Source organism: Carassius auratus, chromosome 45 (genome assembly GCF_003368295.1).
Source record: "Carassius auratus strain Wakin chromosome 45, ASM336829v1, whole genome shotgun sequence".
Classification (NCBI taxonomy): domain Eukaryota; kingdom Metazoa; phylum Chordata; class Actinopteri; order Cypriniformes; family Cyprinidae; genus Carassius; species Carassius auratus.
Window position 1 is genome coordinate 4809151 of NC_039287.1, and position 12431 is coordinate 4821581.

Sequence of the window (12431 nt, forward strand, 5' to 3'; positions counted from 1 at the left end):
AATCTCTTAAGTACAGAATAATACAATGAATTTGTGCAATTTTATAACAGCATAAAATATCAGTTTTCTGTCATAATATATATATTTAAAAGTTAATTTATTCCTGTGTTGCAACGCTGAATTTTTAGCATCATTACTCCAGTCTTCAGTCTCACATGATCCTTCAGAAAACATTCTAACGTGTTCAATATTTTCATCATTTATAACAAGAAATGTTGAGCATCAAATCAGCATATTAGAACGATTTCCAAAAAAATCACGTAACACTGAAAGAGATATATTACTCATTTATTGTATTTTTGATTAAATAATACAGTCTTGCTTTGCATGAGAGACTTCTTTTAAGAAAACAACAAATTTAGCATTTCCCAAATCTTGGTTTTTCAATTGCTCATATTAGATATAGTTGGACGGACAATCCTTTTCTGAAATCCTTTTCCTCCTTTTAAACTTTTGAAGAGTTTTGGGCCTTGTTTCGAACCCTATTAGTGGAAAAGGTGCCATAAATGTGAGGTATAAATATTCCCCAAGCTGCAGCACTCTACAGATGAACTAGGTGAATGTTTTTTTGATGAAGTCGCAAGCTGTCTCATCGCGTTCCTACCTTACTTCATCTCGTCGCTCACAAACGCACCCGGCCCAAAGAGGTTAATTAAGCCTGTCGCTGCGCGCTCATTCTCGGCGTGACAGTTTCAGGCATGAAGCTTGGAGATGAATCACAAGTTTGATGAGACTGTTTTAATTGTTGTCGCTATTATTTTGTAATATGATTGCAAGCGCAGGCCGCCACTCTCTTTACTCTGTTGGCAGGATCTCCAGCGGTCTGTCAGGGCTACATGGGAAACCTAACCTGAAACCCAAGCAGGAATAAGAGGAATCCCTGTTAGGGAGCAGAGAATTTATACACAGACCTTCATGAGAGGTGGTCTACAGCCAAAACCATGAAAAAGATATATATTGGAAAAACAGCCCTTAAAACCTCTCGAAATGGTTGTAAACTTCAGAAAAAGAGGTAAGACGCTCTCTCAACCCCGTCGTCCGCCCACCACAGTCATCCCATCGACCATGTCCATCTCCGTCCAGTGCTGACCATCAAGAATGCTGGTGCTACAAGTGTTGAGCAGTGAATATGCTATAGTACACACATACAGGACCATAATCATGTGCTCTCCAATCCACTCCTGACTACGGAAGTGTTATTGTTTTGTAAAATAGGGCTGTTTAAAGAAATTAGTCAAATCAACTTGTATATATATATATTTATATATACAATGTCAGTATACAGTGGGTAATGTGGAATAAATCATGTAGTGTCATATACAGACTATACACCGACTCATCTCCTTTATATAGAGAATTTTATATCCGTCTGTTTTTGTAGTGTTCCTGTAGCTCAATTGGTAGAGCACTTCCCCATCAAGCGCAAGGTTGGGGGTTCGATTCCCCGGGAATACATGATATGTAAAAATTGATAGCTTGAATGCACTGTAAGTTGCTTTGGATAAAAGTGTCTGCTAAATGCATACATTTAATTTAATATAGCAAAGTTCATAGAAAACCAGGCTAGTTGTCACATATACTGTATCTCAGCAATTGTTATGCTTTGAGTTGAGAGTACACACTGTTATATATTACATATAAGGAGAAAAGGGATATCAATTATATGATGAGGGTAGATTATAACTAAAAGTTTAAACTGTGTTCTTGTGAGAAAAGTAAATAATAATAATAATAGTGGCAAGCCACCATGAAAAATATAGACTGGAGAAAAAAATTCTACTAGCATCATCTGTCCAATACTTTATAAATATATTAATATGGAGATGTGAAAATATATTTAGGAATTCAAATTTTAATGTTAGTGCAATTATTCAAAGAAATATGTGCTATTATTATTAATTTATCAATTGATAGGCCTATAGTTTTTACTGTGTTGTTTTATGATTTTTTTTACGATTTAGTTAACTTGAAAATTAAAATGACTTTCAGTTTAAAAATTTCAGTGCTATGTGCAATTACAATTGTTTTTATCTATTGACAGACCTAGTTTTTACTATTTTAATTTATGAATTTTAGTTTATTTGAATTCACTAGTTCACTTGCAAACTGAAATTACTTACAATGTTGACATTTTAATGTCATGTGCAATTATTCACACAATTATTCACAGAAATCTGTGCAATTATTTTTTTTTTATCTTTTGACAGCCCTAGTTTTCACTATTTCATTTCATGTTTATGTTATAATGTTTATATATTAAATGCTAAAAATAATAAATAAAAAACACATAAATCAATAAATAAATGGACATGCAGAATTACCTACAGAGCAGTTCAGTGTCTATGGTGTTTTTTGACATTTTTATGGAGTACCATGAATACCGTGATATCTGAATATGTTATTTATTCATTTTCATAATATTACCATGACACCACCATACTACATTTTATAAGGGGAATCCAACTTTCATTTGATGTCAGACTTAATGTTTTGGCTTGTGTGTGTGTGCATGTGTGTGTTCTACTGCGTCCTGCTGAGAACAAGTGTGTGCTGGCTTGTGCGTGTGCTCACTTTCAAATACACGTGTGCATCGATTGTGTCGCATCCTCACTGCTTTAGACACGTGTTGTCTGCACGTCTGATCGAGTGTGGTTTGTGGCATGCTGAAAGCCGCCGCCTCTATCAGCAGGCAGAAAGTCATTATTCGTTCACCACACATCTGTCCATCAATACGAAATCATTAGGGCACTCAGAGGTTCTCTTGTGTATCGTAAAAAGCTGTGTTTGGTTCCATCCATCTCTCTCGCCCCATCCCCGCTTGTGTGTTTGATCTATATATAGACCATTTGTACATGGCATAGGTCATGTGACTAAGTATCGATGTGGGAAATGAGAAAAATGAGTGTTGGGGATTAAATAGATCAGTAAACCTGATTTACCAAGGCACTCTTGACGTGAGTGTGTTTGGGTTACATTAAATGTGATCAGTGGGTTGCATGGCAGTTATCGATCATGTCAGCACAATGAAGGGAAATACATTCAGAAATCTGGCCCAAACTGAGATTTTACATTGCCTTCATTGATCCTGAATGTCTACCTGATCCGTGTCGAACGGATTCAGGGACTATTTTTGTCATTTCTCGTAATATGAAGTGAATGTAATCGCATGCACATCTGTATGCAGCTCTCTGCAGGAACAAAAAGAAGACCTGCGCAAACGTCTCTCCTACACCACTCATAAGCTGGAGCTTTTAGAGCGCGAGTTTGATTCCACGAGGCAGTACCTGGAGACCGAGCTGCGCCGAGCCCAGGAGGAGCTTGACAAGTTCACCGACAAATTACGCCGGTAAGAAGAGTGTACACAATAGCATCTGGCTTTTAAATAGTGTGGCTTTCTGTTCACATATGGAAACTCATTAAACAATTTATCAGACAGGACAATCAACTTGGCTCTATCCCAATTCGCCTACTATGCTCTCTAAGTATGTACCTGCTGTTGTTGCAAAATACACGGCAGTATGTAAGTGCTAACATCTTTCCAAATTCATCACCTTAAAGCTTACTCATCTTTAAGGTTAATACAGTAGTGTAAAAAAAAAAGTATTTGCACCCCTCCTGATTTCAATTTTTATGGGTTTATATTGGTCAAAACACAAAGAAAGCATCCAAATATGTCTACTTCTATTCTATGTAATAGGCAGTTGCCAGAGTAGCATGTCTAAATTTGTAATGTTCATAAAACACTTCTACTACTAGTTTCGCCTACATTTCTGAATTGCACATCCAGTGGACACTTTACTATCCCATGATCCCATGGGAGAAGATTTATTAATGGTAGCGAAGTGATGCAACTGATGTAGGTAACATGACAAAGCCAACATTGTGGATATAGTACATCTGAATTTCATTTATACAACACACATTCATCCAACATAGATCATATATTTTCCGGTCTCAAAGTGTGTTCCTTAACAAATGTTGTACCTATTTAGATGATATTCCATTTAGGACTTTTGAATCAAAATTTATCAAAATCATTTTAGAGGTTGTGAGTCTTCTTGTAAGGAAGTCAGTAAACAGTGAAACATGATGGTGGAACTCTGATTGTTTTGGGATATTTTGTAGCTGCAAACCTGGGGTGTGTTTCTCAACAGCATTGTTAGCCAACTATGGACGCAAGTTCCATCATTACCAACATAGTTCAATGATTTGATGTTTTCCGAATCTATAGTTCCAATGAAAATTCACAAAACAACACATAAGTTGTGCGGTTGGAACTACAGTTCTCAACCTATGCTTAGAAGCATAGTTTATTTATGTGACTAAGTTCCTGTTTCCAGGTAACAGTCTTGACTAGCTAGTCATGATGAGCTTGTGAAAAACAAAACAGAAAAAAAACTTAGCTACCAAGATTCAGAAGCACGCAACATCTGGTAGGTGGCTATTGTCAGAGGCAGCCTAGTCCCAGCCTCAGACGTCACGCCCACGGACCACTGGCTAAACATCTGATGCATATGGGACACAAACATGGAAACACTTCAGGAGTGTCGAAGTCATCATCCGACTGGTTGAATTCTACAGGATTTCCAGGAGACGTGTGTGTCGCGTTCTTTAACGTTCTGCCTGGAAACAAAGATTCCGTAACCACAAACTCCTCATGAAAGAAGAAAGCTGTTGTGTTTACAACTGTGACGATGAGCGCTTATCAGGATCAAGTAAATGCTGCAGTTATAAAAGTATGTGAAATTAAAGTGCGCGGCATGGAATCTTTAATATATGTCAGAGAGTTTTACACCTAGTCTGTTATTGTGGCGACATTTCCTTGCCTCAAAACTTGAAGCTGAACAAAACGAACTGTGATTGGTTGTTTGACATGTCCGTCAAACGGCCTCATGGGCGGGCCTTGGCCAATGAAAGCGGTGATGGATTCCAGACCTTCAGCCGTCAGTCAGAAGGTCTGGCTACGCAAGACTAGAGGAAGCCGAATCAAAACATGTTTGATATTTATGTTCGGGGGACACTCTGTCTGAATCAAAAAAACCTTTGCAGCAAGTCTCGAATTCGGCCTCCCCCATGCTAATGAAATAAAGTACTAAATACTGACAAATAGCACATATATGCTACATTGATGACATGCTTTTGTAAGCGTATCTTGAAGTTTGAATCACCCTGGTTCCCTTGACACAAACCCAATAGTATTTTTTCATTGGCATTTAAATTATTGCAGAAAATAAGATCAAGAAAAGTTCATGATTTTTATACATTTTGTTCATCACAATAATCTTCACAAATTACCATAACTTTTAAGAAATTTAGAGCCTAAATACAGTCACCAGAAGTAAAAAGCAAACCGTAAGCTATATAAACGAACTACACCATGCTCACTTGAATGTGACAAGTCTTTATTAAGAAACAAAAACAAAAAAAACATTTAGTTTGTAAGTTTTAGAATAGTTTGCATGAGCGCAATCAAAAACACAACAAGGCTGTAAAAGCAGATGAGTGAGTAGATAAGTTTACCTTTCTATAACCACTGAACTGTCACTTCATATCAAGTAAAAGCTTTTTAAACAATTGTAAAAAAAAATGTAGGCATTTAATCAAAAACCCATATAACAAAAACATTGATACTTTAGGACGATACTACCAGAAGTCCTAAAATGTTTACATGATTACTGGTTTTAGCCTACAGCCTAAAATGCAGTACTCTTTGACCCCGTCCCAAAGCACACCACCTTCAACCCTTGCGTTCATTCTCTGGGTCCACACTTTCTTGACGTAATGCCACATTGACTGTTAGTTAGAAGTCTGCTGTGGAGCTCGTCTCAGTGTGGGCTTGACAGAAATATGCATCAAGGGCGCAGAGTACTGTAGCTACAAAGGCGACACTCGCAAGCACCGTTCTGAAAGCTAAAATGATGAAAACTGACTAGAGTGAAACGGAAACAATTTTTAAAGGAAAGAAAAAACAAAGCACCTTACAACACTGAATTATGCCTATGTTCATTGCTTATGGTATTTTACATTAATTCTCTTTGGGGAAGAAAATAGAAACCATTAAGCTGTGAATACAGTTAATAATACTGAATAATAGAGAATATCGCAGACTTCTTGACATTATATAGTTTTAACCATTTTTGAGGCAGCTACCATTATGTTCCTTTCATGCCACTTAAAAAGGTGCCTCTGCGCCAATGTTTAAACATATTATAATTTGGAATTCATTGTTTCTAGCCTTGCCTACTATTGTGGAAGGATAGTAAGTGAATTGGGACACAGAAATTGTTTTACTTCACTTGGCAGATGCCAAATATGTAGGAGTCAGTTATACAGTTATAGCTTTGCCATGTGTTGGGATCCTCGGTCCACCGTAAAATAAATGTTATGAATTAATACTACAACAGATACCATAATGGTGAAGATAAACAGGTGGTAAGAGTTTTGGTAACCGACTTGTGTCCATGGAAATAAGGAAAGCATTTAAGACTTCCCAGTGCATGTTGGATAAAAAAATAAAATAAATAATAATAAAAAGATGTTTTGTTCATGTGTTTCCCACAGAATACAGAGCAGTTACTCGGCACTGCAGAGGATCAACCAGGACTTAGAGGATAAAATCCACCAAAATGTGAGTGCACACATCGGCCACACACTAAAAAAGCCCAAATTATACAAGAGGTGTATGGCCACTGCTTTTTGTATGTGAAGGTTTTTGTTTGCATATGTGTTCACGAGTACTCATCATCCTCTTTAAGTGTTTTTCGGATGGAAGTGTTTACATCGCTGTCCACACTTCTGTCCATGTGTGTACTTGTTTTCTGGTGTGAAAGATTAGGGAATGTGTTAAACGTGTACAATAGCGCTGAATACACTTAGAGTCTATTTGAATATCAATACACTGCCACTGGTGCGCCTGACGTTAATTATAGTCCATTACAACAGCCTATCCGCCTTCACATGACAATGTGATAGTGAGTCTATTATACTCACAAAATCTGCATCACAGCCTGTTTGTTAATTTGAAGTTTGAAACAATTGAAATATAATTAGCCTGCCTGCTGCAGTTCATTGTATGACCATTACATGTCTGTATTAGGATCCACTCCTCGGGGTTTATTCCGAGTTTGTTACAGTATAGTAAACAAATGTTTTTAGCAAAAGATTACGCCCACAGACGTCAATAATGACCGTGAAGGTTAAGGGTTCAGCTATGAAAGGAAAATCATGTGATATCAGCCTTTTATTGATGTTCCTTTGAATACGCCGATTAATTCCCAGGGGTACAGAATGACTTAACACATGCATTGACTTCTCCCTTTGTGAAATTGTCTGTATTCATACTGGCGGTATGAATCAGGGTCTCAGGGTATATATGATTGTAAATGCATATCATATAGTTTTTTTTTTTTAAATGTGCTCCTTTCATCCAGTCACAGCACCACGATGATGAGAAACGGGCTCTTAGCAGAGAAATCATCGTCCTTAACAATCATCTCATGGAAGCTAAGATGACCATTGAGAAACTGAGAGAGGACAATGTAAGAGAAATAATGACAATGTGATTTCTTTTATGCACTGAGGCTTAATGGCAGCCCTTTAGAGGAATGTGTATTTGCTTTTCTCTATCTAAAAGTTGCTTTTCTGCCACTCTCAATAGGACTTGTACAGAAAGGACTGTAACCTGGCTGCACAGCTCTTGCAGTGCAATAAGTCACATTACAGAGCCCAGTTATCTGAGGTAAGTTATCACATTTTACCTTGATTTGAGCAAATGTTGCAAGTATTGTGTTTATGGGTACTACAGTATGCAGTAATTTGTTACATGAAACACTCATTAGCTTCTTCATTGTTTGCTTTCTTTATTTAACTATTTTTTTTTTAAATTAAAGGATGCTAATAGGCATAATTCTAATAATAATAACAACATATATCCCTTATTGCCTCTGTGGTACACTAACATGTACTTAGCTTACCTGCTACATTATGCTATCTGTTCAGTTTTTGAAAATGGTCAAATTAAGTATGTAAAAATTAAATATACAGTGAAATGTAATTGGATATGTCTTTTTAACAACAATGAAACTCTGTCAGCCTTTTTGGATGACATCCACACAATATATTTTCCAAAATATATTTTATATAAATAAACCCAACTATTCCCTTTAGTGCAATATCGTTTAAGTTTAGCTACAGAAACTTTGTTTGAAAGAAACTAATATTTAGGTCAGCCATAGTAAATCAAGTTCTTGTTTAAAGAAAAATTGAGGCTCTGTCCCAATTAAGAATGGGTGACTCTTCTGGCAAGGAAGAAGTAGGAGGATGTTTAGTAATAATACTGTGTGCCAACAAACCTGGCAGTTTATTCTTCAAATCTGCTCCAAGCGTTACTCCAGTCCCACGATGTTTAGAGCAGAGACTAATGTTGAAATGCTGCCTTCTGTAAAAAAATCCTGTTCATATTTGCCAGATATATTTGAATGGAAACATCAGTGTGTCTGTTACACAATGTGTTGAGGGATTTCAGCGTTGCATATTGTTTTATATGAAAATGTCAAAGATTTGGCACTAAGCATTCATAGATGGACATAGCTGGACAAGAGGTGTCTCGTGGTTATGAGGAAAAATCAAGTTTCTGAATAACCATAGAGAATATTTTTAAAAGCAGCTCAAATGTCTCAAAAGGAACAACACTCAGAAAGTCAACAGATGTTGTATGAATTAGATATCAACCAAAATCTACCCTATTGATTTTGAAAGAATACATTTTTTGATTTGTCTTTGCTCTTATTACGTTTCTATAATTGGCCATATACTGCAATTGACTTTCTTCTTGTTGCTATGGTGAAAAACACTGAGAAGTAAAAAGGGTTGTGATATTGGATTGATGCTTAGTACGCTGTGTGTTGTGTCAATGATAATGAAATCTGTGGTTTTCTCTCTGGCCAATTTTCACTAAATGAAATACTACAAACCATGTACTTACGTAGACCATTTGTACGGACTTATCTGAAGACTTAATACTGGTCTTTAACAATATCTTTGGTGGTTTGCTTTACAAATGTCTGTGTTCACTGGGTGCTTTGGTTTCATTCACCAATCTCTTGCATGTTTCTTGCAAACTTCGTACCTTACCTATTATTCCCCACTTATCCCTTGCAGATACGTTTCCATAACTTTTTGTGCAAGTTTCTCAACTCTTATTGTTCATTGGTTCATCTAATATAAATATTTGTTTTACTCTCTCAGTTGCCTGCAGAGTTTCAGGAGCGTGTAAGCTTGCACATGGAGGGTTCTTCTATCTGCCATTCCCCGTATGCCGACACAGTGCCTGCCTCTGTCATTGCTAAGGTCCTGGAGAAACCAGACGAGGTCTGCGGCAGTCAAGCCTCTCGCTCACCCAGCCCACAACCCAAGGAACGGCAGGGATTCCTTGTGGGCACAAGCCTTGTGGGTAGCACTGAGCGCCTTGGCCTCCGAGCTACTTACAAGTCAGACCTGCATAGCAGTGATACAGCACTTTATTGCCCTGATGAACGGAGACGAGAGCGCAGACCCAGCATGGACCTCCATGGACAGCGGAAAGTGTATGAACCCCAGAACTCCACTGACAGCAACCCAGAAGAGGGATCCATGTCCCTGCAGCCTGGCTTCTCCCAGGACTTCAGAAAGTTTACAACCTCTCTGGGAGGAGGCTCTAGCTCTTACTCAAGTTTTAGTGGAGGAGGATCAGAGGACAAGGGTCAGGATCCTCCAAGCAGTGCTGCATCTTCTCCGCGCCACCAAGCTCTTTACATGGACTGGAGGGATGGAGGTGAATACGAGCACAAGAGTGACTCTTCCTGGGAGAGGGAGAGTCCAAGCGCCTTTACGAAGGCCCACACTTTTCAACAGCCTGAGTCTAGCCACCATCAGAATGGAAGCTCACCCATCTACAGCAGAACAATGTCTTCCTGTTACAGTGAACCTTATGAGCCCCTGCCACCTTCCACCTCCCCCAGCATCACCTATGGTGACAGTCGCCGTGGAAGTGCTTTTAATCCTGAGGAGGAAGAGCTGATTGGTCGTTGGAGGCAACTGAGTGTGGAGGACCTGAGTGCCCACTCATACCGTAGTCCCGGCCGGGCATCACCCTACAGCTTCTCTGAGCAGCACTTCTCAGTCCGGCCTGCAAAAATCCGTCTTGGTCCTCTCTACAGTAGCTTTCAGGAAGGTACTGATGTATACCACCATCATGCCGGGGTAGTAGATCCCTTCTCTAGCCCCAGCCCTGATTGCAGCCCAGGCTTACGGCAGCAGCAAAGCCAACCTCACCTTTACCACTCCAAGGAGGATAGCCAAGAGTCTGAGCACAGCCTCTACAGCCCCAAAGATGGTGCGGTGGCAGCTGGGGGCCAGGCAACAGAGTATGTTGACGTAAGTCCCAACAGTTCAAATGAGTCACTGGACCATGGATCTCTGGAGATGGCTGCTGAGCTGCAGCATTACCAACCCGAGAGGCACAGCATGTCCCCTCAGCGAACCACTCCACCACCCCCTCCACAACAACCGTACCAAAAATTTGGCACACTAGGACTGTCAAGAAAGGACAGTCTCACCAAGGCACAGCTCTATGGTACTCTACTAAACTGAGAGCAGAGTTTCCTGGTAGCTCTCTTTCATGGATCTGTAGTACTCTACTAAACTAAGAGCAGGGTTTCCTAGTTCCTCTCTTTTGTCAGTAGGTTTTGAATGTTAAGCTACAGTTTGAGGCAAACATTTGATGGGATTTTCTCTTGAATATTTTCAGTCCATAAGCTCTCTTATCTTTTTTCCCCTCTATTTCTGTATCTGTTACAGTGTTTTCTAAACATCGAACATAATTTGCTCATGTTTCTACAGTTAATATGAAGCTCTAACACTCAGCACTATTTGTATAGCCTATTTTGAAAGTTTATTAATGGTTCTGTGTGGTTTTTGGAAAGTATTTTAAGTACATTAGATGCATTATGAATTTTTCAAACTTGTCTGCAGAGAGAGAGAGAGAGAGAGAGAGAGAGAGAGAGAGAGAGATAGATTAACTTTGTCTTACCAAAAGCCTTCTGGGCTCATAAGGGTTTCTGAATGGACAACACATGCTTTGTAAAAAAGAAATGCTAATTTTGACAAGAAATTTGAACTTTTATTTAATTTATAAATAGCTGTATTTAATGTTAAGTATGCTATATCTATAACTGTTTAATAAATGTAACACTATGGAGAGACTGACAAATCTATATAATTGTAAATGATTTATATTGCTATTAATAAGGACGTCAGCACAATTACACGCTGCAAACTACGGTGCCTGTGAGAGGACATGGTCTGTTCACTTAGTTTTGTCACTGCCACGAAATAATAATTCGTGGGAATGTGATTATGTGTCGTGGGCACGAGATATTAATTTGTGGGAACGTCATCATGTCGTGGCCTCAAGATGCTATGTTGAGGAAACGACATCCACTTCTCTTATGTTGAGGGAGCGGCATATTTTTCTCGTGGCCACGAGTTTAATGCGTAAACAAACCTGCGTGACAATAGAAACCCAGGATTATCAGAGATGTATTAATTATAATATTTTATTTTTAATTAAGAAAATATTATATTATTTATTATAGCATGCCAGTGGCTGCCCTAGAGTGGTGCTATAGCCCTATCAGAAACTTGCTTAGCCCCTAGATTCATTAGTAAATGAAAACACAACAGGCTCATTTATCATTTATCTGACAATTATGCCAATAAAGTTTTGACATGATGTGATGATAAATAAGCGTGTTGTGTTTTCATTTACAAATGAATCTGTTTATTAATTCCTTATTATAACAATTATTTATTCAATTTATTATTTATTCGTGATAAACTTCATTTGAATGCTGACTATCACACCCAATAAAGTCCCGTAGCCAAGGCATATGGTTATTATAATAGTTTAATAATGAAATATTTTCTAAAATAAATAATATAATAATTTCATAATTTAAAATAAAACATGAATGAGTTGCTATGGTCACAGAGGTTTGTTTACGCATTAAACTCGCGGCCACAAGAAAAATATGTCGCTCCCTCAACATAAGAAGACGTGGCTAGGAAAAAATGGATGTTGTTCCCTAAACATGGCATCTCGAGGCCACGACATAAGGATGTCGTTACCTCGACAAAAGGATCTCATGGCCACGACATAATATGACATTCCCACGAATTAATATCCTGTGGCCACGACATATTATCACGTTCCCATGAGTTATTATGTCGTGGCCACGACAAAACTAAGTGAACTGACCATGTCTTCTCACGGGCAACGTAGCAAACAATTAAAAATGCCTCAAATGATTTAAGTCATGATAACAATTTGATATTTAACTGCGACCCATTAAAGGATCGTTCTACAGCTTTGTGAGCGAGGCCTTGTGAAAACA

At 38.3% G+C, this 12431-nt stretch overlaps 1 protein-coding gene across 1 annotated transcript in view; it reads left to right on the forward strand.

Annotated features, from left to right (window-relative positions):
• LOC113062982 (brain-enriched guanylate kinase-associated protein-like) overlaps positions 1-11998 on the forward strand; it is a 28363-nt gene extending 16365 nt beyond the window's left edge. The window contains exons 3-7 of the mRNA XM_026233100.1: positions 3185-3346; positions 6562-6628; positions 7431-7538; positions 7658-7738; positions 9247-11998. Of these exons, the coding sequence (XP_026088885.1) occupies positions 3185-3346; positions 6562-6628; positions 7431-7538; positions 7658-7738; positions 9247-10629 (1801 nt within the window). The 3' untranslated portion in view covers positions 10630-11998. The remainder of the gene's footprint in view (positions 1-3184; positions 3347-6561; positions 6629-7430; positions 7539-7657; positions 7739-9246) is intronic.
• The last annotated feature ends 433 nt before the right edge of the window (positions 11999-12431 follow it).